Raw genomic sequence first — 26,503 nt, 5'->3', positions numbered from 1 at the left:
CACCCAGGAGGACTCAAAAAACTCAAGTCCTCCAAGCTCCCCGATTTATAAATTCTCCTGCGCCGTCACTCAACCCGCTGGCCCAATCCTTTTCATGCCTTTTGGCGCGAAACACTCTCCCTATCTCTCCTCCTGCAAATTTTTCCTCACTACCCCAAGCTTGCCTCGCGGGCAACACTGGGGCCTCCCAGCCCCTTGTTACACTACGCCAGTGGTCTCAAACCTGCGGCCCGGGGGCCACATGCGGCCCATTAGGTATTATTTTGAGGCCCTTGGTATTTTTATCATAATCACAAAAGTAAAATAAAACAGTTTCTTGATTATATGTCTCTTTAACAATAAATGACAATATTATTATTAAGACTTGGCCAAAAAGAAACATTTATAACTATAAAGAGTTTTACCTCATGCAAAATTGTCATTTCTTTAATAAGACATTAGCTATTTTTTTTATGAGGCCCTCCAAGTACCTACAAATCCAAAATGTGGCCCTGCAAAGGGTTTGGGTTTGAGACCACTGCACTACGCCCTTCGAAACAAGCTCTCTGGCTACTCTAAATATAAAACCTAGGTGGCTTACACAGACATTTAAAAATAAACCTCATTCACATCAATAAAATAAACAAAATAATACTGAAATCTCCCTAAATACAGAAAAACTTTGGGCTTCTTTTACTAAGGTGCACTAGCGTTTTTAGCGCGTGTTGAAGATTAGCACGTGTAAAACCCCGCGCTAAACGAAAAATTCTAGTGCACCTTAGTAAAAGGAGTCCTTTGTGTCAGTTAAATGCCTGGGGGAAAAGTGGGTTTTTAGCAATTTCCTGACCCGCAACACATTCTCACAAAAATGTCATTCCCCCAAACCAGACCAGCCACTGAAAAATAAAATTTTGCTGTTCCTGATTTGCACTGTTTGAAACAAAGACACATCTCTAACACATTGTGTTCTGTAATAATCTGTCCCCCATCTTCCCCTCTCTCAGATCTCACCTTCTTCAAGTAGGATTCAGTTTGAGATACTATTTACAATAAAAATTTGGATTATTTTTTAACCTAATTAATAAGTGTCATGTCAACAGACAACTTAATGAATCACCAACCATTCAATTTCTCTGTTAAGCCCGTGAGGGACAACCGTGTTCCATGCAAAAATAAAACGCTGCTCATGGTAAGTTAATAATTGAGATATATATCCCCTCCGTTCTGGTAAATAAAAAGTTTTATGGATGTTTGGGAGCCATTGGCTAAATTCTGTAAGGAAAGATAACTGATTTTATTTTATAGACCTGTAAACATCCAGGGTGGGTGGGGGGTGGGGGAACTTGATTCAGGGAATTTATGGATAGTTTCTTGAAGGTTTTATTGATTTGAGTATTAGGTGGGAGGGTGGTTGGGAAATATAATTGTACATTAATGCCTGAAAGTTTATTGTGCTTGTCTTGAAATATTTTATGTATATGAATTACTTGTTGCACAATTGTAGTTTAAAATTCAATAAAGATATACAAAAAATACATGCGGGATCATAGGATGACCGTTTCAAAAGTTTACAAGCAAGGAAGACTTCAGCTAATCCAGAACGCTGCGGTCAAGCTTATTTTCGCAAAAGGCAAGTTCGATCACGTCTCCTCACTCCTGTCCAAACTTCACTGGCTCCCAGTTCACTCCAGAGACCTCTTTAAATGTGCCTGTTTAGCTTTCAAGATCCTACATGGCATCCTCCCTCCCGTTATCCCTCTCTTCTGGAACTCCTCTAACCCTAATTCCACTAGATCCTCCCAAAAACTGAAACTATCATTCCCCTCTGCAAAAGGTATATCCCGCGTAGGAAAACTAGGAACATCCCTCCCCTTTAGAACCACAGAACTCTGGAACAACCTCACATCCCCGCTCAGAATTTCAAGCTCCCTCCAATCCTTCCGCAAACACCTGAAAACTTGGCTCTTTTCAAAAATCTACCACCTCCCGCTCTTTGGTTCTTTATCTTCCTAGCTCCTTTCCTATAACCCTTCATTGTAGCTCCTTTTCAACCTAACCCTGTAAACCGTGCCGAGCTTTACGCTTGTGGAGATGGCGCGGTATACAAACCTAAGGTTTAGTTTAGTTTAGTTTATAAGTGCTGGAATTTCACTCTCAGAGCAATTTCATTTTGAGGAAACCAGACGGATCTTTATACTTTGCACACAATCTGAGGAAATGCATGTCTTTATTTCTCTTTCGTGCAGCTTCTGGCTTCTTGTGGTTTCAGTTGAATTTTTGTCTAAAATGTTTCTCTTTTCATGGCGATTTGTTCTGTATTTGGCGTGGGTCCACCTGTGGAACAACAGAAGAACAAAGCTCCTCCGTCAATGAAATGCCAGCAAGACAACAGAGTGGACGGCAAACACAGTAAGTGTGATGTGAACAGCAAAACCCAACTGGTTTGGACATGGATTAAATGACTCAACAAGAGTTGTGTTTCGGCCGTTCGGCCTGCATCAGGAGACAAAGTACAGAAAAGAGAAAAATCATTTTACAAACTAACCCCCTCTTTTACTCAGGTGCCCTAGCCGATTCAGCGCGAGCTAAATGCTAATACATCCATTATTTTCTATGCATGCGTTAGTGATTAGCATGCATTTAAATTTAAAAAATTTAAATTTAAATTTAAAAAATAGCATAATTATTGAAATGAGTGCATAAAGCTAAAGAAATTGAACAAACTAAAATGATAAAAGCAATGATTAATAATTACAAGAACTAGTGGCTAAAATTTAACTGGCTATATCACACGAAAAGCGCCAATTTTCAGGACCGATTGGCGAAGTTTAGTGGCCAAATGAGGCTTTGTGGCCCACTATAACCTAACTGGCCAGTGCTGAAAACTGACTTGGTAAAGTTTGAGGTGGCCAAAAATGGTCACTAGAAACCGTCCAGCATTGAACATCTACAGTTGGCGCCAACCAGGGGAGCTAGCCGGCCCGACTCCTGTGGTCTGAAATTTTACCAACAGAGTCTTGAATATTAGCTGGTGTGTTTAATAAAATCTGTCCGAGTCAAAAACCAGCCCATTCACCAGTTTAATTCATGGAGCTATATCAAATATGAAATTCTTAAGTTTAAAATCTGCTGCATCTTAACCTGACAAGTTTCAATGGCACACCGTCAAAAGCGCACCGGACATTGGCCCGCCGATAATCCCGCGGTGACATTTGCACGCGGGACATGTAGTGGCTCAGAGCTGAGGAACAAAGAGAGAGCAGACATCGGAGAGAGGTGCAAGAGACGGGGAAGCCAGAGAACCCCACACCTCATGCAACAAGTAAATAACTCCACTCCCCATGCAACCCCATCCTTCCCTCATGATATCCCTCCGATGACCACTGCCCGGGAAAAACCCTATGCTGGGATCAAGGGGAGGCACAAGAAGAGCCCACTCCAAGGAATACATAGCAAGGACCAACAGGAATTGAGAGAAAGCTCTTGCACCAACTTGGAACAGCACTGAGCACAGATAAACACAGGCTTCCATGAGGGCACCAGAGCTGCTTACTTGTTTTCAGTATTGAGCTGCTGTCTTTCAAGGTGAGTTGCATTCAGGTACAGCAGGTATTTCCCTGTTCCCAGTGGGCTCACGAGTTTACACCTGAGACAATGTAGGGTTAAGCAACTTACCTAAGGCCACGAGGAGTGTCTGTGGGATTTGAACTCTTATCTGCTATTTGAGGCAGAAAGAGGAGCCCTATCTTTCTTCTCATCTGCATTCAGATTCTGTTTCTTTTTCCATATCAGAAATCCAGCTAATCCTAAACCCAGTAAAAAGAGGATTGTGATCCCTGCAGCCGAGAGTCCCAGGATCCAGGAACCAGTAGAGACAGAAGCTGGAGACAGAAAAATAGAGAATTATCACGAAGAGAGATGTATGCTAAAGGTACCCAGAGGATTCATCTCTCCTACCTGGACCTACCATGGGTTTCATGTGAACCAGTGACAGAGTGGTTGACGGTTTCCGTGTTTGGACCCTGGTTCCCCCACTTCCAGGACAGATATTTGAGTCCCTGAAGTTTGTACTGACAGATTGCTGGAAGTCTCTCAAATTAACATTGACTCTGGTGGCCCAAACTGCTGATTTTGAAGCCAGTGCCATTTTGGGGGCAGAATTAGGAACATTAGAGAATACCATTGCCTGACCACCATCAGCCTCGTGATCAACAGGCAGAACATGTGAAAGCAATTCTTAAACTTTATATCTTAGTTGCCTCAGAACAATAATAAATTTAAATTGTAAACATTCAAGTCTTGGGGATGAAAGCACTGAAAATCAGCCAGGATCATTAGAGCACAAGAGTTGGGACAGACTGAAGGTCTATCAAGCCCAGTATCCTGTTCCCAAAAGTGGCAAGATCCCAAAGAGTAAAACAGATTCTATGCTGCTTATCCTAGGAATAAGCAGTGGATTTTCCCACATCCATGTTAATAATGGCTTATGGACTTTTCTTTCAGAAAGTTATCCAAACATTTTTTTTTTTTAAAACCTGCTAAGCTAACTGCTTTCACCATTCTCGGACATGATACAAATACAATCATTTAGACACTGCATCTGGGTCTATATCAGACCTCTATAAATTAGTGATAAGTCCAAGTCACGGCGGGTAAGCAAGTGCAGAGAAACAGCCTTCACCTTTTCAGTAGGCTGTAAAGGGATCTGACTAAGAAAGATACTTATTGTCGAGATCATTGAAATCCCACTTCCACATCTATCTAACCGAGACTGGTGATCCACTAGCTAGCCTGGAGACCAGACAAGGTCACGGCTCACCCTGAATCTGTAGCATGGAATGTTGCTACTCCTTGGGTTTTGGCCAGGTATTAGTGACCTGGATTGGCCACCATGAGAACGAGCTGCTGGACTTAATGGACCATTGGTCTGACCCAGGAAGGCTATTCTTAGGTTCTTATGAAGATCTGTGACAAAAATGCATTCTGACTTAGTGAAAGATCACTAATCTTATCTGTAGGTATCTTAAATGTAAATAAATTAAAGCCCATTTCAATTTATATTCCCACCAGGGAGCTCAACGGAATGGTCACAGCTTTAGAGAGCCTCTAGAAGTTCAACTCCAGCTCAAGTCAATAGGATTTTAAAATATAGACAGATCTTAATCTTAATACATAAAAATGTGTCCAGTTTCAGGGACAGAAGCGTTGCAGCTTGGAAATGAGAAGGCTGAGGGGAGATATGATTGAAGTCTACAAAATCCTGAGTGGAGTAGAACGGGTACAAGTGGATCGATTTTTCACTCTGTCAAAAATTAGAAAGACTAAGGGACACTCGATGAAGTTGCAGGGAAATACTTTTAAAACCAACAGGAGGAAATATTTCTTCGCTCACAGAATAGTTAAGCTCTGGAAAGCGTTGCCAGAGGATGTGGTAAGAGCAGTTAACATAGCTGGCTTTAAAAAAGGTTTGGACAAATTCCTGGAGGAAAAGTCTTTAGTCTGCTATTGAGACAGATATGGGGGAAACCACTGCTTGCCCTGGGATCAGCAACATGGAATGTTGCTACTCTTTGGGGATTCCACATGGAATGTTTCTACTCTTTAGGGATTCCAGAATCTTCCTTACTCTTTAAGACTCTGGAATGTTGCCAGTCTTTGGGTTTCTGCCAGGTACTTGTAACCTGGATTTGCCACTTCTGGAACCAGGACAGTGGTATTGGACCATTGGTCTGACCCAGTATGGCTATTCTTATGTTCTTAGGCCCTGATTCTCCAAAGTGCCGTCCCGATTTTAGGCAGCTGTAGGCGTCCTACAGCTGTCTAATCAGCCAATCGGGATGCACGTTTTTTAAAAAAAATGCTCCCCAGGCAGGCCTGAAGGTGCCTCCGGGAGCTTAGGGAGGCCGCCTATATTGAAGGCGAGGCCCGCAAGACACCTAGGCCCTGATTCTATATAGGACGCCCGGGAGAGGCGTCCTATTCAGAATCGGCCTACACTAAACCCCGATTCTGTAACTGGCGTCCATGTTACAGACGCTGGTTAGAGAATCGGGTTAGATTAGACACGGCCCGCTACACTTATCGCGGCAAGGGATCTCTCTGCCGCTATAAGTATATGCCATGCTCCTCTTTTTGAGTTTGCTGTTACCTCTTAACCCATTATTCTCTGTTTGATACCTGTGTTTTAATTGTTCCCATAAAATGAAAATCTCTAATATCACTTATTTATCTAGTGTTTCTCTTGATTGTAAGCTCTATCAAGCAGGGACTCTGCTGTGCTGTGTACATCTATAAAGGTGAATATAGTGTCTGGGATACACTTCATTGGGGTATAAGTGTGAATCTGTGAATTCTGCTAATTTTGTCACAGATTTATGACAAGGACACAATGAACAAGTGCAGGGGATCCAGGCTTTCTTCAGCTGCAAAATTAAAGCCCTCCTAAAGAGCTTAGTTTTTCAATCATACGTAACTTCTGTCACGTCTTTAGCCACAAGCAAGGAGAAATGCATTGGAGGAAAGTGATTTTCACCTGTTTTTTCAATTGGTTTCTGGAGGCTGCTGTGGTTTACAACACAAGCATAGGTGTGTCCATCCTTGGGGTCAATCTCTAGGGTTTTCCGAATCTGGTATGTCTTGTCATGATTGGGTAAGATCCCGCTGGACCAGGTCTCTACCATTGTCGTCCATCCGTCCCTCACCCATGTAACGTCAATGTCCCGAGGGTAGAAGCCAGTCACGTGGCATCTGAGAATGTCAGCGCCATCTGTGGAGTGACGGATGAGGACCCTCACCTCTGGGGGGACTGTTGGAGAGAAACGGAGATGAGGATACGGAAGACTGCAAACTCTAGGGCCTCTCATGATTATCATTGAGATAAGAGGATCACACATCAACCTACTCCACATTTAGAAGCTTCCCTCCCAAGGCCAGAAACCTGCCTTATTCAACAGAAATATCATCTAATAAAAGTATCCTAACCTTACACTAAATATGCCCTCTCCTGCTTTTAAATCTGAAATGTCTAACATTTGCTGTCAGTCAATATATTATATTTCACTGCCTTTGTAAGATTCTGTTTGCTGTTTATACTGTATTTCACTGCCTTTTGTAAGATCCTATACGCTGTATCCCGGACTTCTACATATTGTAACTCAAGTTTCAAGTTTCAAGTTTTATTAATGCTTGATAAATCGCTTATTTAATTTCCTAAACGATGTACATTTCAAATTAAAATGGGCAACAAATACAATAACATAAAATAAATCTTACTAAATAAGACAATACATGAGTTGGAAGGGATAGGAGGGGAAAGTTACAATTTCTTTGCAAGAGTAGAAAAACATAGAAGGGAAGGTAACACGAGGAAGGGTAAAATATAAAATAGTATAATAAGCCAGGTAATTAAAAAGTTCTAGATCAGAAAACTTGATTTAACTTGATTCAGTTGATATGTATTACCTTCTGTTATATGTATTATCTTCTGTGATATGTATTATCTTCTGTGAAATTGAAGTATCATAATTCTTTACTGTTCCTGTAACTTACTCTTATCCTGAAATGTAATTCTACTGGAATTGCCCAGATATCTTCTATATTGTAATCCGCCTAGAACCGCAAGGCACAGGCGGAATAGAAATCCCTAATGTAATGTAAAAGTTATAGATTAAACGCGTCTTTAAAGAGGTAAGTTTTTAAAATTTTTTTAAAGGAAACGAGGTCCTTTTCATCTCTTATGTATTGAGGTATGGAGTTCCATAGAAGAGGGGCTGTTACCGAAAACATATCCTGTCTTCTGGTTCCAATAATTTTCAGAGATGGAACTGTTAATAGATTATTAGAGGTTGAGCAGAGGGTCCGTGAAGCGTTGTATGGGATGAGCATTCTGGTAATGAATTGTGGTTCCTTATAAGTTAGAGTTTTAAATACTAATAATAATATTTTGAATGTGATTCGATGGCTTATAGGGAGCCAATGAGAATCTATCATCAGAGGTGTAACATGGTCGAATTTTTTAAAATTATAGATCAGTTTGATCGCTGTATTCTGGATAATTTGTAGTCTCCTTTTTTCTTTTTGTGAAATATTAAAGAAGAGAGAATTACAGTAATCAATTTTAGAGATGATCAGTGAGTGAATCAGTATATTGATAGATTTAGGCTCAAGAAACTTGGATATGGAGCGAATCATACGTAATTTAAATAAATAAGATTTGACTGTGTGCCCTATATTTTCGTGAAATGACAGCTTGTCATCAACGATGATGCCTAAGATTTTTAGTGAAGGAACGATATCTAACTTGCTGAATGTCGGTGTGAACCGCCTAGAAGTCTCACGACTATGGCGGTATAGAAGAAGAATTAAGTTAAAGTTAAAGAACTTCTTCCCCACCGGTGTGTACAACTGCACAGAAATAAACCCATCCCAAAAAGGAATGAAATCACCCCACTTTATTCCTATTTTTCTGTACCAAATAAAGGCTCGAAGTAGGCGTATCGTAGAGTCCTAAATGAAGACGTCTCTTAAAGTTTAATAAAACAAGCTTACATTTTCCAGGCATTACTTTGTATCAGCTCTCAGAGGCCTCATTCTCTATTTGTTCACAACCTGGTTTTTATATGATTTCAAGGGTAATTGTGTATAAGTCCATCCAAATGAAACTGAACGCTGCTAAAACCAAATTGCTCTGGGTTGGGCCAAGAGTGAAAAAACTCCCTTCCTCTGTTATACCGGAAACAGGCATTTCATTACATATAGATTTTTCTTCCAGAGTTCTGGGTATCGTCCTGGACTCATCACTTACATTTCACGAACAGATAAATTCTTTGACAAAAAAGTGTTTTTTTTTCAGTCTGCGCATGTTGAGGAAAGTTAGATCATTATTCCATCAAGAACATTTCTCTGTGTTGGCCCAATCCATTGGGCTTGCCCAGTTAGATTACTGTAATTCGGTTTATCTTGGCATTAAGCAGGGCAGTCTAAAACGACTGCAGCTGATACAAAATACGGCAGCTAAGCTTATTTTTGGGAAACGCAAGTATGATCATGTGTCCCCCTCTGTTGAGAAAGCTTTACTGGCTCCCAGTCCGCTTTAGGGTCCAGTTTAAATGTGCATGTATAATCTTCAAGCTTCGCTATGGAATCTTTGACCTTTTAGTCCCCTTATGTTGGAATACCTTTAGATCTTGTCATTTGAAGAATACACAGAAATTTAAGCTTTCTTTCCCTTCCTTTAAGGGAATCAAGTCTGCTGGGAAGCTTGGTCAAACTTTTGTCTTCAAGTTGGTCGAGATCTGGAACGGACTTCCTGACTCTATTAGACTGATAGGCCAGATACAGCTATTTCGTAAAGCCCTGAAAACTTTGCTGTTCTCGCAATATTTAAATGGCTTAACCACAATATCAACCAAATGATAATACTATAGCTCTTATTTACTGACCATCAGCATGTATGTGGTCGGTTTACAATGCTAAAAATATAAAATTTGAAAGTAAAAAAAGAGAGGGTGGTGAGACAGGGTTATGGTGTAAAGAAGAAAAAAACAGGGGAAAAACACCACCACAAACACGAGTATGCAGAAACCAGAGTGGAATTGTCCAGATAAGAATGATGTACAACAAAAAAGTGTCCTCCAATTCGTCTGATTATGTGAAGATCTTTATTGTTCAAACATCAAAATGACACATTCAATGACTCGACATGTACATGTTTCGGCCATCAGGCCTGCCTCAGGAGTCTTAAAACTCGCGAATGATGACACACGAAGTCTGCTGACACTCAAACAGATCTGACCAGTTCACAGCATTCGTATCATACGCGATATGACACTCCATTTTCATTGGGGTTTGGTCAGATCTGTTTGAGTGTCAGCAGACTTCGTGTGTCATCATTCGCGAGTTTTAACACTCCTGAGGCAGGCCTGATGGCCGAAACAAACATGTACATGTCGAGTCATTGAATGTGTCATTTTGATGTTTGAACAATAAAGATCTTCACATAATCAGACGAATTGGAGGACACTTTTTTGTTGTACATCATTCTTATCTGGACAATTCCACTCTGGTTTCTGCAGGGTTATGACGTGGCCATTGGTCCAACGGTCGGCTCGGGGGGCCCGTTCCAGCGGGGCACCCGACACTGTCTTCGCTCCTCCCCCATGCCAGCAGGGGAGAGCCAACGGAGGAGGGCTGCAGTCCGGCCATCGGACCAACGGTTGGCTCGGGGGCCCGTTCAAGCTGGACTTCAGTTTTGACTGTTTTGATTTTATTTTCAATTCTTTTTAGTTTATGATATATTTTTTAATCTCACTTATTGTTTTACCACTTATTTTGTTTTATTTTATCATTCAAATTTCATTTAAATTTCCCCAGAATTCTATTGCTTCAATGGTTCTCCCTCTGCATCTATTCTTATCTCCCCTCTTTTTTCAACCTTTCAAAGTCCTTTAGATCATTGTAATCTTATTAGAATGTTTATTTTCTTATTTTTCTCATCTATTCTCTATTTTATTTCTTCATTACTCTACTAATTGTCATTTTTCCAGGTACTTTAGTTAGATTGTGAGCCTTCGGGACAGTAAGGGAATTTCTAAGTACCTATTTTACTTATAATTTTAATGCACCCTATTGTCTATTTTTTCTGTAAACCGCTTAGAATCCTAACGGAGTTTAGCGGTATATAAGAAATAAATTACATTACATTACATTAGACATTGACATAAACAGGTACGAGAGAAATAAGTATTATCTGATGTAACCCAAGCTGTGTTCTGTGATAAGCTAGTATCAATTGAATCCCACCCTGCTTCAATGTATCAGTTATGATTTTCTGGAAGCTTTCTAAGTGCTATCCCTAGAGGACTCATGAAGTAAATCCAAATTCTGTATAAAGCACTTATTTAAATAAGCCAATCAGCACTGATGGCTGCCAATTAACACCTAATAAAACAGAAGCGCCATCTTTGAAAAAAAAATTTCTGGACGTCTGAACAAGGAATGCCTGAACTCAAATAAAGCTCCCACTGTTATCCCCGACGAAGCCGCTTTTGAGCGGTGAAACGGGTCCCGTCGGACCTGATTAAAGCAGCATCAGTGAGCGTTTGCTGAGTTCGTGACACTACTGAACAAATGTAGTTCTAGCCATGAAAAGTAAAAGAATATGCTATTTGGACATTGAAAACAGTTGTGTTTAGAGCATAAGTACAAACTAAACCTACACTAAAACTTAACTTTATATACTGAGATATCATTCTAAGAAAGCTCGACTTGGTTTATAGCAGTTAAATAAAAACAGAGAAAAATTTACAATAATAAATAGAAACTGGAAAAGGTAATAGCAAAATTTCAAGAGAATAAATTTTCAAAATGCTTGCCAAATAAAGTAGTTTTTTAAAGATTTACGGAAAGATTGAAACGAACTGGAGCTCCTCAAAATAAAGAGGAGATCATTCCAAAGTTGAGAGAATTTGAAGACCAAAGATTGACTGAAGATCTTAACTCCTTTGATTCCTTTTCTAGAAGGAAGGGAGAGTTTGAATTGTTGGATGCCTCTTGCAAAGGAAAATCTGTTAACATTCCATAATAAGAGGAATGAGGGGAATAAAGATGCCATGTAGAATTTGAAAGAAATACAAGCACATTTAAATTGAATTCTAAAATAAACTGGGAGCCAATGGAGACTCTGGAGCAAAAGGGTGACATGGTCAAAGGAGGGAGGGGACACCAGTTTGTGGGGCTGCCAGAGGAGAGGAGAAGACGATGGTTCCCCTATGCTCTGGGATACACTTAGTCAGAAAGTCACCCATTAAGAGAACATGACCTCACTGCCCTCATTTCCTGTTCACCAAACAATCGACTCTCCTAATATACAACCTGCATCTGTTAAACTCTTGGTTTGAGTTTGTGACATTTTCGGTCATTGCTTAATGCCTGAGTTTCCCTTTGGATAGGACCTCCACTGTGTGCTCCTGTTACTGGGTGGGTGGAGAGGGTTCAGTAGAACACCTTTTTGTTGTGGGGGCCCAAGCTTTGCCCCCAACTCTAGTCATGCTCCACCCCTAACCCAGCAACTCCCTTTCCTTTACCAACCATCCAATAGCTGCCCCCTCCCATGACATCCAGCATTCTTTCCTACCTCTGACCCCCCCCTCCTCCTGTAGTTTCCAGCACATCTCTCCTTCCCTAACCTCACCCCCACTTCCCATCGTCAGCACTTCTTTGGACCTCCTTACCTCTCACGACATGTTTGGTGCCTTATCATCCTTCCAACTGGCACAGCATCAAAAGCATAGAGACTGGTAGGCCTTGGGCATGCGGAGATGCTCAAGACTCCATGCCTCCTGGCCTCAATGCTTTTGGTGCTGTGCTGGAGTACTGCCACCCTGGAGGAGGGAGGTCCTGGTGGTCTCCCGCCCCCTCTATTTTTGGGGAGGTGCCATGGCATACCATTCTGACGACTATGACCAGAGACCAAGTTTAATTACCATTTCATAAACAGTATTGCCATTGTGGAACATCTATAATAACAGGTGATATCGCATGTCTGTCTATGCTATATGCTCATTACCAGTGATCATTTGGGCTCTCCATGCTCCCTAAAGGGAAATGAGTGGGTCTGGAACTGGGTCAGCAGCCTGAAATAATCCTCTTTGGCACACTTACCCTTCTGCTCGAGGACGTGCTTCCCATGCTGGATGAATTTCTTCAGATTCTCTATGCACTCTGTCTCATGGTAGCTCTTTACATAAGCTAGCCACATTATTTTAGTGTCCATAAATTGCTTTAGTGGAATCGCTTCTGTTACTGCTGCTATCCATGTGCCTGTCTCAGCATCGTAGGTAACAAACACCTGCCCATCATAGAGATACTGGAACAGCCCCCGGATGGCTGTGTCTCCACGCATTTCACAACTGACTTGCACCTGTAGCGTGTGAACCCCTGCCATGAACCAAAACAGAGAAACACAGAAGATGTCAGCAGACAAGAAACACCATCCTCAAGAGACAACCATGTGCTGCCCACTGGTCTTAACTCCAGAGATGTCATTTTTGGAACAACAGACTGTGGATTAGCTTATAAGGGTATTTTACTAAAATATGTTAGCTTTTGGGCTTAATGCACTATAACATAAGATTTTAAAACACGGTAAGTTGAAAGCTAATGCTTCCTCAAGAAGGGGTGTTCCTATGGGGGATTTTTTTTATTGCAGGTTGATCATTAATGTCCCCATTAGCAAGTGGTACCCGCAGGAAGTAAATGTGGGTCCAATTACTGTCTTATGTAGCTGGCTAACACTTCCAGGCTCACTCTCCACCCAAGCCACACACCCCTCCCTGAAAGAAAAATGCAGGAACATGCAGTTTAATGAATGACAACAGCAAATTACAGAAACATGCATGTGTGCAGCAGGGCTGTTAAGAGAATGCTGGGCCTGGGGCAAGCAACCTTAAGTGCTGCCCCCTTTCCCTGCCCTGTCAGGTTATTGTGTTAATTCTGTTCTGCTGTCTCCTTCTTTCTGCTGTGCCCCCTCCTCCCACACGAAGTATTTCCTGTTTTCACATAAGTGGGAGGGGGCATGGCCAGAAGGAGGGGGACCCCCCCTGCCCCCGGCAGCAAAACCAAAGTTAACACGCTAACAGCACAGCTGGAGATCAGCCGCACTCTTCTCTTGCCATCACCGCCACTGCCCCCCCATGGAGGCTGGGATTAACCCCTCTCCCTTTGGTGGCCATGTTCCTTAAGGTGCCGAGGTAGCAGCTCTACTTCTAACCACTCCACACCCTTTGCAGAACGGAGCATAGCACCAGTTGCTGTGTCCAAATTTGGCTGGCAAGACTTAGGTCTGTAAAACCTAGTGTAAACCACGACACCTCGTTTGGGCCTGCATCCCCTAGATCGCCGTGTGCAGATTTTAGGGATACCCCTATGAAGGAACAAATCTTACTGTTCAGCAAATGTTCAAAAAGGCTCCCCCCCAAAAAAAAACCAATCTTTCTACTGTGACAAGTGGGAAGACATCAGATTTGTACTGTTTCTGGCTCTCCTAGAGGATTCCATTTGGTTATAAATCCACTTACATGTTTTTTTTTTAACTCATTTTTATTTACCTCAAACACCAAAGACTTGAAATATCATCATCTTTAAATTTACACAATACTCATTGGTTCTGTCATTTGCCCATCATTATTAGCTCTCTAACTTATATAATTGTGAAGAGAATGGAGTCGATTCAGCGAATGGCCACTAGGATGGTCTCAGGATTTAAAGATGTCCCATATGAACAACGTTTGAGCAGGCTGCGCTTATATTCTCTCGAAGAGCGCAGGGAAAGGGGGGACATGATAGAAACATTCAAATACATCACGGGCCGCATTGAGGTGGAAGAAGAAATCTTTTTTCTTACGGATCCCACGGCGACAAGAGGGCATCCGCTAAAACTCAGGGGGGGGGAAGATTTCATGGGGACACCAGGAAATACTTCTTCACCGAAAGGGTAATCGATCGATGGAATGGTCTTCCACGTCAGGTAGTCGAGGCCAGAACCACGCTCGACTTCAAGGGACGATGGGACAGACAGGTGGGGTCGCTCCAGAGGAATGCTTAAAAGATGGATTCCCGAAGGAGGGAGGGAGGAAGGAGGGTTCTTGAGTGGGCAGACTTGTTGGGCCGTCGGCCCTTTTCTGCCGTCATACTCTATGTTTCTATGTTTTGGTTTTATTTATGCAACTATGTATTATGTTTGTTCTACAGATGTTAATTGTAACCCCTGAGGCAGGCTTTTAAGCCGAAACACAGCCCATGTCGGGTCTGCTACATAGTTTGGTTTCAACATTTTAATTTCCCATACAGAATATAAACTGTTTTATTTGATTGGCTAAGTCTTGATTGTTTTATCTCTGGTTGAAGTGTGCAGTTCCTTCCCTGCTTTTTTTTTAATCATTCCAATACTCAACCAGCATATTTCCCTGCCTTAGGGAGCCAAGAGAGGTAATTCAGCCACATATTGACGATAAACTTGTACGTCTTAGATATCAGGGAAGCAAAGTGTAAAGTTTTGACAGAAGAATGCGCTTCTACAAACATGCAATGGTAGAAAATGGAGTCTGAAATCTCAGAACACAGAAGAGAAACAGGAGGATGGGCAGTCCATGTATGCTAGAGCAGTGTTCTTCAACCACCGGTCCATGGACCAGTGCCGGTCCACAGAAATTTCCTGCCGGTCCACAGGGCCAGCACGTGCATCAGGCCCAAAACAGTGTTCTTCAACCACCGGTCCACGGTGCGACTGATGCAGCGTTATCTTCGAGCCAGCTCCCTCTTCCTAACTGATTCAGTGCACAAAGCCACGGGCAGCGGCTCCTACGGGCATCCTGCGCCTGAACTGGAAGCCTTCTCTCTGACGTTGCTTCCAGATGAGGCATGGGACGTGCAAGGTGCAATTAATACTATTAAGGGGGCGGGGTCTGGGGTAGAGATGGGCGGGGTCTGGCCCACAACTTAGCCCAGTGTTCTTCAACTGCCGGTCCAAGGTGTGATCGATGCGGCGTTATCTTCGAGCCAGCTCCCTCTTCCTAACTGATTCAGTGCACAGAGCCACGGGCAGCGGCTCCTACGGGCATCCTGCGCCTGAACCGGAAGCCTTCTCTCTGACGTTACAACGTCAGAGGGAAGGCTTCCAGATGAGGCACGGTGCAATTAGTTCTATTATGGGGGCGGGCTCTGGGGTAGAGATGGGCGGAGTCTGGCCCTCGACTTAGCCCAGTGTTCCTCAACCGCCGGTCCACGGACCGATGCCGGTCCATAGAATAATTCTTTTATTTCTGTCGGTCCATAGGTGTAAAAAGGTTGAAAACACTGTACTAGAGAACTGGAAGCTTGCCTTAAAGGAACAGACACATACTTAAGCAATACGCTTCAATCCAAATATCCTGTTCCAGGGAATGTGGGGGGCAGAACAGCCCTTGTCATGCCCATCCGTTGGACAACCCCCTTCAGGATTGTGTGCTATGGGATTTGGGCATGCAGCATTATACAATACAAAAAACAGAGACGGCGACCAATAGTGCTCAGTGTATTTATTGTAGTCAAGACTCGACATGTACGCGTTTCGGCCAGATGGCCTGCCTCAGGAGTCTGAAACTCATTACAAAACAATGTACAGTGTTCCCCTGCAAATTCGCGGTTCGCGGACTCGTCATTCGTGGTATTTTCTGACTGTCTCTTCCAGTCAGAAAATGCAGGGAGTGACTGAGTCTGCGAATCAGCCTTCTGCACAGTGGATTCCTTCTCCTCTCCCCCTCCCCCATCAGCCAATCAGCCTTCTACACAGCCAAATCCTCCTCCTCTCCCCCGGTCAGCCAATCAGCCTTCTGCACAGCCGATTCCTCCTCCTCTCCCCCGGTCAGCCAATCAGCCTCCGGCACCCCAGCTGTCCTCTTCTGCCTTTTTACAGACTCAAAACCGCATTCGCGGTTTTTTTGAAATTCGCGGGGGTTCCTGGAACGGAACCCCTGTGAATTTAGGGGGAGTATTGTATTTCGACTTCTCTTTCTTATGCTTGCGATACTTAGGTTGGATATGTCATTCAACACACAAAACCAGCAAAATAACCAATTAAATTGGTCGCTCAATATTTTTATTGTAGTCAAGACTCAAAACGTATGTGTTTCGGCCAGATGGAGGCTGAGTCTCAATATGAGTTGGTTGTGTTGCTCATTTTGTGTGCATCACAAGCATAAGAAAGAAGAAGTCGAAATATATTGTTTCATAGTGAGTCTCAGACTCCTGAGGCAGGCCATCTGGCCCAAACAAGTACATGTCGAGTCTTGACTACAATAAAAATATTGAGCATCACTGGTCGCCTTCTCTGTTTTTTTTGAATCTCTACCTTGACAAGGTAGAATCTCCTGTCGGTGTGCATTATACAATAGTACATAGAAAAATGTATGCACAAATCCAAATTGGAGCCTGTTAGCCGAAATAAATCGATTGTTCACACAATTATTGGCATTAAGTGTCCGCATCTCGGGATTGTGTCTAAACTTTGGCACGCTAATTTGGACTTCTTTCATCGGGGGATGGGGGGGTACTTTAGTAATAGAGCAACGGTTGGACAGGCTGGGACTCTTTACCCTGGAAAAGCGGAGACTGAGAGGGGACATGATAGCGACTTATAAAATCATGAAAGGCATAGAGAAGGTGGAGAGGGACAGATTCTTCAGACTAGCGGGGACAACAAAAACAAGAGGTCATTCAGAAAAACTGAGAGGAGACAGATTCATAACGAATGCAAGGAAGTTCTTCTTCACTCAACGGGTGGTAGACACCTGGAACGCGCTTCCCGGAGAGGTGATAAGACAGAGTACAATTCTGGGGTTCAAAAAGGGACTGGATGACTTCCTGGAAGCGAAGGGGATAACAGGGTACAGATAGAGGTTTACCTTACAGGACATTGAGCGAAGGAAGTTCTTCTTCACTCAACGGGTGGTGGACACCTGGAACGTGCTTCCCGGAGAGGTGATAAGACAGAGTACAATTCTGGGGTTCAAAAAAGGACTGGATGACTTCCTGGAAGTGAAGGGGATAACAGGGTACAGATAGAGGTTTACCTTACAGGACATTGAGCGAAGGAAGTTCTTCTTCACTCAACGGGTGGTGGACACCTGGAACGCGCTTCCCGGAGAGGTGATAAGACAGAGTACAATTCTGGGGTTCAAAAAGGGACTGGATGACTTCCTGGAAGCGAAGGGGATAACAGGGTACAGATAAAGGTTTACCCTACAGGACATTGAGCGAACAGGGTATGGACATTTTAGGTTAGGTAGGGAACACTTACAGGTCTTGGACCTGGGGGGCCGCCGCGGGAGCGGACTGCCGGGCACGATGGACCCCCTGGTCTGACCCGGCAGAGGCAGTTCTTCTGTTCGTATGTTACCTGGAAATTTTAAGTTCTTTGTTAATTATCTAAAAATGTAGACAAGAAAGTTTTTAATTTTTGGCAGAATACCATAAAATTTGGTAGTAAAACATTCCACCGTTTAGCCATCAGGTATGGAAAAAGAGAGATGGGGAAAGGGACTGCGACTTGTACACCACCTTTTTGTAGTATTGTAACCATGCTCAAAGTTGTTTACATACAGGTTCTTCAAGCATTTTCCCTCTCTGTCCTAGTGGGATCTAATGTACCTGGTGCAATGGGGGATTAAGTGACTTGCCCAGGATTACAAGGAACAGCACAGGGTTTGAACCCACAACCTCAGGGTGCTGAGTCTGTAGCTCTAACCACTACACATTTTAAGCAGGCCTTTTAGTAAAATGCATTAAGTCTTTGGTTTAACGCGCTATAATGTGCAATAAGCCTAAAATTAAATCTGTATCAAGAAGAGTCATTTCTACTGATTTTTATTGAAGACCATCCATCAATCTCCCCGTTAGCATGTGGTAACTGCAAAAAGTTAATGCTTCCTACTTCAGAGGTTTTATGTGCTCCTGTGTTAACTCTGCAAGCACATGCTAAGTATAATTCATTAGTTAACTAATGCTTCCACCAGCCACTCTGCCAATGCCCCATCCCCTAGGCCAGTGGTTCCCAACCCTGTCCTGGAGGAACACCAGGCCAATCGGGTTTTCAGGCTAGCCCTAATGAATATGCATGAAGCAAATTTGCATGCCTATCACTTCCATCATATGCAAATCTCTCTCATGCATATTCATTAGGGTTAGCCTGAAAACCCGATTGGCCTGGTGTTCCTCCAGGACAGGGTTGGGAATCACTGCCCTAGGCGACATTTAAAAAGTTTCAAGTTTATTTAAAATTTGATAAAAACGCTTATAAAAAGAATTTCTAACCGAAGCACATAGAAATGAGAAATACCTTACCTCCTCTTACAAGAGTATACTATCTTCTCGCCAAGTCCCAATCCAAAGAAGAAGAAAAAATTGAGGAATCCCGCAACAGACCATTGGACATTTCCGCAATTCTGGAACAATCGGATAGAGAATTGGCTGTTTCAGCCACTCTCTTGTTGTCTGGTGGCTTTGGCTCCAGACAAGGATTGGATATTAAAACTCTTCTTTAAAAATAGATCCAAGGACTTCCTGGGACATCATATTCAGATTTTTCCTGATGTCTCTAGAGAGACTCAAAAAAGAAGGAAAGAATTTCTACTTCTGAAATCTGGAGTGACTCAAATAGGGGGTATTTTCTTTTTGAGATATCCATGTAAATGTGTAGTTAGATATTTATCCTTGAAATATATTTTTACAGAGCCATCTCATCTGATAAGTTTTCTCTCAGGGAAACGTCTTGAGAAAGGAATAACAGTGCCCAAGGAAGGTCAGCTCCCTGTACTGTAGTAGACATGGTTTTCCTGTCAACTTATCTGACTTATTTTGTTCTACTCTTTAAATCTTGGATCCAATTATTGAGGACTAGTGTGCGATCAAATCAGTTTCTCTTTATTTTATTTATGTACTTTTATTTTCAAATTTAACTGTCTATTACTGTATATTTTCAATTTTGGGAACTTAGTTTATTATGTCTTTGACCACACTTTGCTGTATAAGATGTATATGCTTGGTAATATTATAAAATTCTATAAAAAAAAAAATAAAAAAAAAGAAATGAGAAATACCAAACAATTAAAGTTAAAACAGACCTAACAAAAAAAAATAAATAAATGCAGTAACATGGTTTAATGCATAGTAACAGGCAAAGTATTGCAACAACCCTTAACATGTTTCTACGTTACAGAAGGAAACTTCTCTATAAATTGTTTTTGAGAACAGAATAATTCAAACATGGAAGATCTTTCTACTAGATGTGTCATGTATGGTGGCTCCTCTCCATATATCATTCTATACACTAATGTACATATCTAAACATTTATATGGGCGTCGATTGGCAGTTTGCTTAAAAGGGATCACAAGAGTCTGATCTCTTTGCATTAAAGATTAATCTGACTGTTGCATTTTGCAATGATTGGAGGCTCTTTAGCAGTTTTTCTGAGCAATCCGTGCATTGCAGTAGTCTATCTTCTAACTGCTAAAGAATGGGGGCATGTTATTATTTTAAAATAGGGGACTGGATACCAAAATTTTTTCCATAGAGTAATAGTTGATTAAATGCATCATATATATCTAGATTTCCAAAAAGCCTTTGACAAGGTGCCCCATGAACGTCTACTCCGGAAACTGAAGAACCATGGGGTAGAAGGAGACGTACATAGATGGATCAGAAACTGGTTGGAGGGTAGAAAACAAAGGGTAGGAGTGAAGGGCCACTACTCCGACTGGAGGAGGGTCACGAGTGGTGTCCCGCAGGGCTCAGTGCTCGGGCCGCTGCTATTTAATATCTTCATAAATGATCTAGAAACAGGGACAAAGTGTGAGATAATAAAATTTGCGGACGACACCAAACTATCATTGCAGTATATGGACGGATATTAAGGTTGGAATAACACAACTAACATAGCCATTATTCAAATTATTTTAAAATAAGCATATGTAAAATATTCCTGATTCATCTTAGATGTTGATGTTTCCGACAGACCCTTTCTGTAAGTAAATTAATGCGATGACCAAAGGAAAAAAGACAAAACTGAGGGGAACTGGAAAGAGCACAGGAAGTATCAAAAAGAATGTCACCGTGAGGTTCGGAAAGCCAAAAGAGAGTATGAAGAGAGGCTAGCCAGGGAAGCAAGAAATTTCAAACCATTCTTTAGATGGACCTCTGGTCTGACCCAGCAGAGGCATTTCTTATGTTCTTATTAAAAGGTAGAATCTAGGATGACCCCCAAGACCTTTAAATAATCTGTTCTGTATGGTTAGATGGTTGGCCGATAAATTTGATTTGACTTGTGTGACTTTTGTTTATTTGTGATTAGTATTGCTTAAGAATTCATAAGGATTAAATTGAAAAATAAAGTACAAAACCACTTTGACATACAAAAAGTTACACAAAAAAGTTCCAAAAACCTACTCACCGATGGTGTGGTTAAAAAGTTGTATGCAAATTTCTCTAACTTCCATTGATTGTTCATAATAATTTTTGGAGTCTTTGGCTTTCTTTAGCACATACTCAGGACCCACAGCATCCCAAATCCAGTCGTGTAATATGGTGATCTTGCGTGTGTCGCTGCTATAGAAACCAATACAATAATCATTCACCATCCCTATGGCTCTGTATCCATGGATTCCTTCTGCTGCTATCAGCAGCCGCCAGATATGGTGCTCTGAGCAAATGGAGAAAGACGTGATGGTAGTGAAAGGTCACTCAGACACAATAATCAGAGACTTGAAGAAAGCAACAGGGTTTATTCAGCATATATGCGGACCCCTGAGCCCCAAGCTGGCTTCAGAAGTCCCGAAACCAGGAAGTTACAGAGATATTTATACATTCTTCTGGCTATACAACTGAATTCTAGAAAGAACTTTTCACGTGTTACTTTTCTTAACAATCATTGGTCCTAAGCTCACACTAGCAGGTCACTAGCAGGTCACTTATCTAAGCCCTGCAGTCTTTCTGTTACATGTCCAGGAGGGCGGAATACAATATCATGTATGCTGAGATAGCCATAAGAAGCTAGAATGCCCAAGCTAAAACACCCAGTGCAGGCAGGCTAGAACATCAGATAAGTTAGGTCTGCAATGAAACATAATTCAGCATTTTATTAAAGAGAAAGCTTAGTTCAACACTTAGGAAAACCAGTCCCAGACTCCTTCAGTAGAATGAGTTTTATATAGACACTTCAGCTGTCTCTTTACTAGGGATCCCAAATAACAATAGGCGTAAAAAAAATTTTAATAATATGCTCTTCAAAATTTGATTATCAAAATTCCAGCATGTATCTTATAAATTATACTCAATAATGTCCACAGATAATAAATTAAATATATAATGTGAAAAGTGCTCAGTACCCTTCGCCTCCTGCACAGACGGTGCCGTTATGAGAACAAGTTTGGGACCATCATAACACTCTTCCGTCCCAATATAAAGATGTTACTGCAGCAGCTACTATGAAAATTGGAAAAAAAATAGCACTTATCTTATATTTGAAATAACTGATCTTGTTCCTTTATTATGACCAAATAGCGGCCCGACAGGAATTTTTTTTCTTTTTATACCTTTGCTGTTGTGCTTTAAAGTGACTGGTGCGTGCTCATAAAATGTGCATAAAACAACTGCTACTCGGGACTTACTCTGGTTCTTTACCAGCTGCCCCTTGGGTAAGTGCTTAGCCTTCCATCGCCTCAGTTACAAACTGAGGGGTTGATGGAGAAAATTTGCAGAAGCAGGAAGTTACATCAGGAGAGAACAGGAAACAGCAGAGAGGAGGCTCCCTAGGGTCAGCAGCAAACTGCCTAAGGGAATCGTTGCCACTACCCTGAGCCCGCTACAGAAAAACATCATTTTAAGGTAGGGTGGGATTGCGACACAAGGGGACATGTGGGCCCTTGCACCCCCCCCCCCACTTCTTTCTCTCTGTCTTGCTCAGAATCCTCCAGCCTTCCCCAGTCTTTTTTTTTATTATTTTTTTTGCTTATCCTTATTCCTCACAGCTACCAAACAGCAGATTTCTCACTTTCCAACTTTGAATAAAATACTATGGTTGTTACAAAACAATTAAGATGATTATCCCCCCTTTTTAATTTGACTAATATAATACATTTTTGACCACCAAGAGTCAGGTCATAAATTGTGAAGAAAGCCTGCTGTTCAGTTTGGGAGTACAAAAAAAAAAAAAAAAAATAAATTCCTGGGTATGAGTTGGACTGTTCAGTCCTGGCATAGATTAAAAAATCATGTGTCTTATGTATGACTTTGCAAAATACAGACACAGCTGTTTACGTCGCTCTAGGGCTGAAGCTGAAGTCTAGGCAAATGAGTTAACATAGTGGTCTCAAACTCGTGACCCGGGGGCCTCATGCGGCCCGCCAGGTACTATTTTGAGGCCCTCGGTATGTTTATCATAATCACAAACGTAAAATAAAACCGTTTCTTGATCATAAGTCTCTTTAGCTATAAATGACAATATTATTATTAAGACTTAGCCAAAAGGAAAGATTTATAAACTAGAAAGAGTTTTACCTCATGCAAAATTGTCATTTCTTTAATAAAACATTAACTATTTGTTCTGAGGCCCTCCATGTACCTACAAATCCAAAATGTGGCCCTGCAAAGGGTTTGAGTTGGAGACCACTGAGTTAACCACTGAGTTAACCCATCTTAAAGTTACAGAGAGAAAGAGAAGTCTGAGCTGGTAAATGAAGCAGGAAGAGGTAGTACCCTTCTTCCAAAACAACTCACTCCCATCCACTCACACAACCCCCCCAGACTTAGAATCATCTCACAACTACATGAAATTTCAACCCAAACCTCACCCACTAATCCCCCCTCAAAAAAGCTCCCCCTTCCTTTCTCCCACCATACTACAGAGAAGTCTCAGTGGATGCTTTTTATTTGTCTCCCTTTTGATTTTTATGTTATGTTATTACCTTTTGAAGCATTTGTACAAATGTTTTCATTTTATGTAAACCGCCTAGGTACTTAGGCTGTATGTCAACTACAATAAACTTGAAACTTGATGTCCCACCAATTTGCCTATGGACACACAAATATACAAGGGTGGTTTGAAAAGTTTGTAAAAAAAAAAAACCCACATTTTAATTTCTCAAGTCTGTCCATCGAGGCCTTGTACACTTTGTCCAGCCAGTTTCCAGGTTTCTGATCCCGTTGTAAAAACAGTTCTCCTAGGACAAGCAGGATGAGTCAGCCACATATGGGTGTTGTCCCAACAGCTCCCAATTTGCGGAAACTAATGTGGCTGACTATCCTGCTGTCCACGGAGAACCTACGTTACAGGTAAGTAACTACACTGTTTTTTCCGATGACATCCTCAATTGAAATGAATCAAGATTCACCCTGGTATACAAAATGTGTTACAGAGCAGCACAAGATTAAAGAAAGAAACATCTACCCAAGCAAAAAAAAAAACATTGTGATCAGTGAAAAGGAGCCCTTTTTAGTTCTGATCAGACTTCACTGGGTCACTGGCTGAGATTCCCAGGATCAGAGGGAATCGGCCCCTTTACCTTGTTCCCCCCCTTATCTTCCTCTTTCTCACACTAAAGGTTACACTCGCTCTTAACTGTGAGAGGCTGGAGAGCCCACAGGGGGAATGATGCCCTTACTCACCCTCGGATTGGACGCAGGGGATGCCCAAGAGAGTTAATACCCCCAGCAAGAGCTTTCCCAGACCACCAACTCCTCTCATCCTGTTTCCAGAGCAGCTAAGAACAAACAAAGGCAGTGCTGTAGAACAGAGAGTCCCTCCACCCCCTCACCCTTCTGCAGTTCCTCCAATGGCACACTCCACGCTTTCTGCAGCTGCTGGGCTGTGAAAGAGAAATATGTTTATGAGTGACATTGCCGAGAGGGTAGGTTTGCCTTTTTGTGGATGATACCAAGATTTGTAACAGAGTAGACGGCCGAGGAGAGAGTGGAAAGCATGAAAAAGGATCTGCAAAAGTTAGAGGAACGGTCTAATATCTGGCAACTAAAATTCAGTGCAAAGAAATGCAGAGTAATGCATTTGGGGGATTAACAATCGGAAGGAACCGTATATGCTGGGAGAAGAGAAGCTGATATGGACGGATGGGGAGAGGGACCTTGGGGTGATAGTGTCCGAAGATCTAACGGCGAAAAAACAGTGTGACAAGGCGGTGGTTGTTGCCAGAAGGATGCTGGGCTGTATAGAAAGAGGAGTGACCAGTAGAAGGTGTTGATGCCCCTGTACAGGTCGTTGGTGAGGCCCCTCTTGGAATATTGTGTTCAGTTTTGTAGACCGTATCTGGCGAAGGACGAAAGAAGACTTGAAGTGGTCCAAAGGAGGGTGATGAAAATGATAGGAAGTTTGCGCCAAAAAACGTATGAGGAGAGACTGGAATCCCTGAATATGTATACCCTAGGAGGGACAGGGGAGATACGATTCAGACGTTCAAATACTTGAAGGGTATTAACGTAGAACAAAATCTTTTCCAGAGAAAGGAAAATGGTAAAACCAGAGGACATAATTTGAGGTTGAGGGGTGATAGATTCAAGAGCAATGTTAGGAAATTCTACTTTACGGAGAGGGTGGTGGATGCCTGGAATGCGCTCCCGAGAGAGGTGGTGCAGAGGAAAACGGTGACTGAGTTCAAAGAAGCGTGGGATGAACACAGAGGATCTAGATTCCTGAGAGAGAGACAGACTGCCACACACTCTGATGACTAGAGAAAAGAGACACCTCCAGACAGACTTTAAAGAGAGGAGTGTCGACTGTCAAGTCCCATCTGTTCTGTTTGGCATTGAGGCAATTTGATATTTTGATCTATTTTAGGGTTTGGCCTTAGGCCAGATGCAATTTGATTTTATTATGTAATTGTGCAATTTGTTTTCTAGTGTGTTTTTGGATTGATTTCTACGAAAAATATTATGTCTGATTTTGTATGTTATCATGTAACTTGCCCTGGATGAACAAACAAACAGACCAAATTTTTTTACCCCAAACGATCAGACATGGGGACAGGAGGAAATTTAGCTGGTCTCATAAAGGCTGTGAGCGCTGAGAAAAAGGAATTTGCAGTCGTCTCTCATTAATGAACCAAATCAGAAAATGCTTTTAGAAATTGCCACAGGCCTTAGATTCACCACTTGTGAATTTCAGGTTTATTTAAAATGTGATTATATTGCTTACAATACACCTTAAAATGGGGTACATTATTATAAAATAAGGATGCATATCAAACCATACAAGGACCAACATGATACAATAGGGTGTGGGTTGAACTTCAATAAATAAAGGAAGAGAAGCTTATAAAGGATTGACAGGGGGAATCTCTGATGTCTCCTGAGTTGTATATTTCTTTAAAAAGAAGCATCATACATTTGGTATTTAAGTTGTGAAAAGCCTCTTTAAATAAAAAAAGACTTTAAGCTGCTCTTAAAGCAGTCAAGTTTTTGTTCTTCTCTAATAATAATAACTTTATCCTTCTACTAGTGTTTAAGCCCGATAGATTAACGGGTGCTAGAATATATGTGCAGACTTAAGAGTTAAAACAATTTGCTGAAAACTTACCACGTATGGTTGACTTATTATAAGTTGTTCTGTTTTTCCTATTAGTTGTTGCATGTATTGGGTTTAAGAAATTTTTTGATTTCCCATTTTTCAAGTAGATCTGTTTTGCGCTGGGGCATATAGGTGTAATTTTAAAAATCCGAAGTCACTGAAAAATATATTATTTTTGTGAGATTTTTCTCTTCTGAAACATTGTAAATGATAGTATTTTATTTTAAAATGCTCTCCCCTTCCTAACTTTGCAATACAAACAAGGTTATGTGAGTAGGAATTTCCCTTCAAGGCAGTGGCAGAGTCTTTTGACCCCCGTCACCCAATTTTGGAGGGGAACTTCATTCCTTGAGCCCCCCCTCCCCCAAGTGGCTTGCAGAGTACGTTTCTTCTAAAGTTCCAAGCGGCAGTGGAGGCTT

At 41.8% G+C, this 26,503-nt stretch overlaps 1 protein-coding gene across 3 annotated transcripts; it reads right to left on the bottom strand.

Moving 5' to 3' along the window:
* Positions 1–1,974: 1,974 nt before the first annotated feature.
* LOC117350773 (major histocompatibility complex class I-related gene protein-like) lies at positions 1,975–24,597 on the bottom strand. Of its 3 annotated transcripts, XM_033925364.1 has the most exons (7): positions 24,173–24,234; positions 21,895–21,988; positions 20,961–21,209; positions 12,640–12,915; positions 6,512–6,784; positions 3,655–3,860; positions 1,975–2,313 (listed from the first exon to the last, which is right to left on the bottom strand). In XM_033925364.1, the coding sequence occupies exons 3-6, from the start codon at positions 21,145–21,147 to the stop codon at positions 3,691–3,693; spliced, it is 906 nt and encodes a 301-aa protein (XP_033781255.1). In that variant the 5' UTR covers positions 21,148–21,209; positions 21,895–21,988; positions 24,173–24,234; the 3' UTR covers positions 1,975–2,313; positions 3,655–3,690. The 3 variants fall into 3 exon arrangements, with proteins under 3 accessions (XP_033781255.1, XP_033781256.1, XP_033781253.1); XM_033925365.1 differs by lacking the exons at positions 21,895–21,988; positions 24,173–24,234 and adding an exon at positions 24,322–24,597; XM_033925362.1 differs by lacking the exon at positions 21,895–21,988 and having other exon boundaries at positions 24,173–24,313.
* Between the last annotated feature and the right edge of the window lie 1,906 nt (positions 24,598–26,503).

This window comes from Geotrypetes seraphini, chromosome 16 (genome assembly GCF_902459505.1).
Source record: "Geotrypetes seraphini chromosome 16, aGeoSer1.1, whole genome shotgun sequence".
NCBI lineage: Eukaryota > Metazoa > Chordata > Amphibia > Gymnophiona > Dermophiidae > Geotrypetes > Geotrypetes seraphini.
This window is presented reverse-complemented; position numbering and strand designations above follow the sequence as displayed.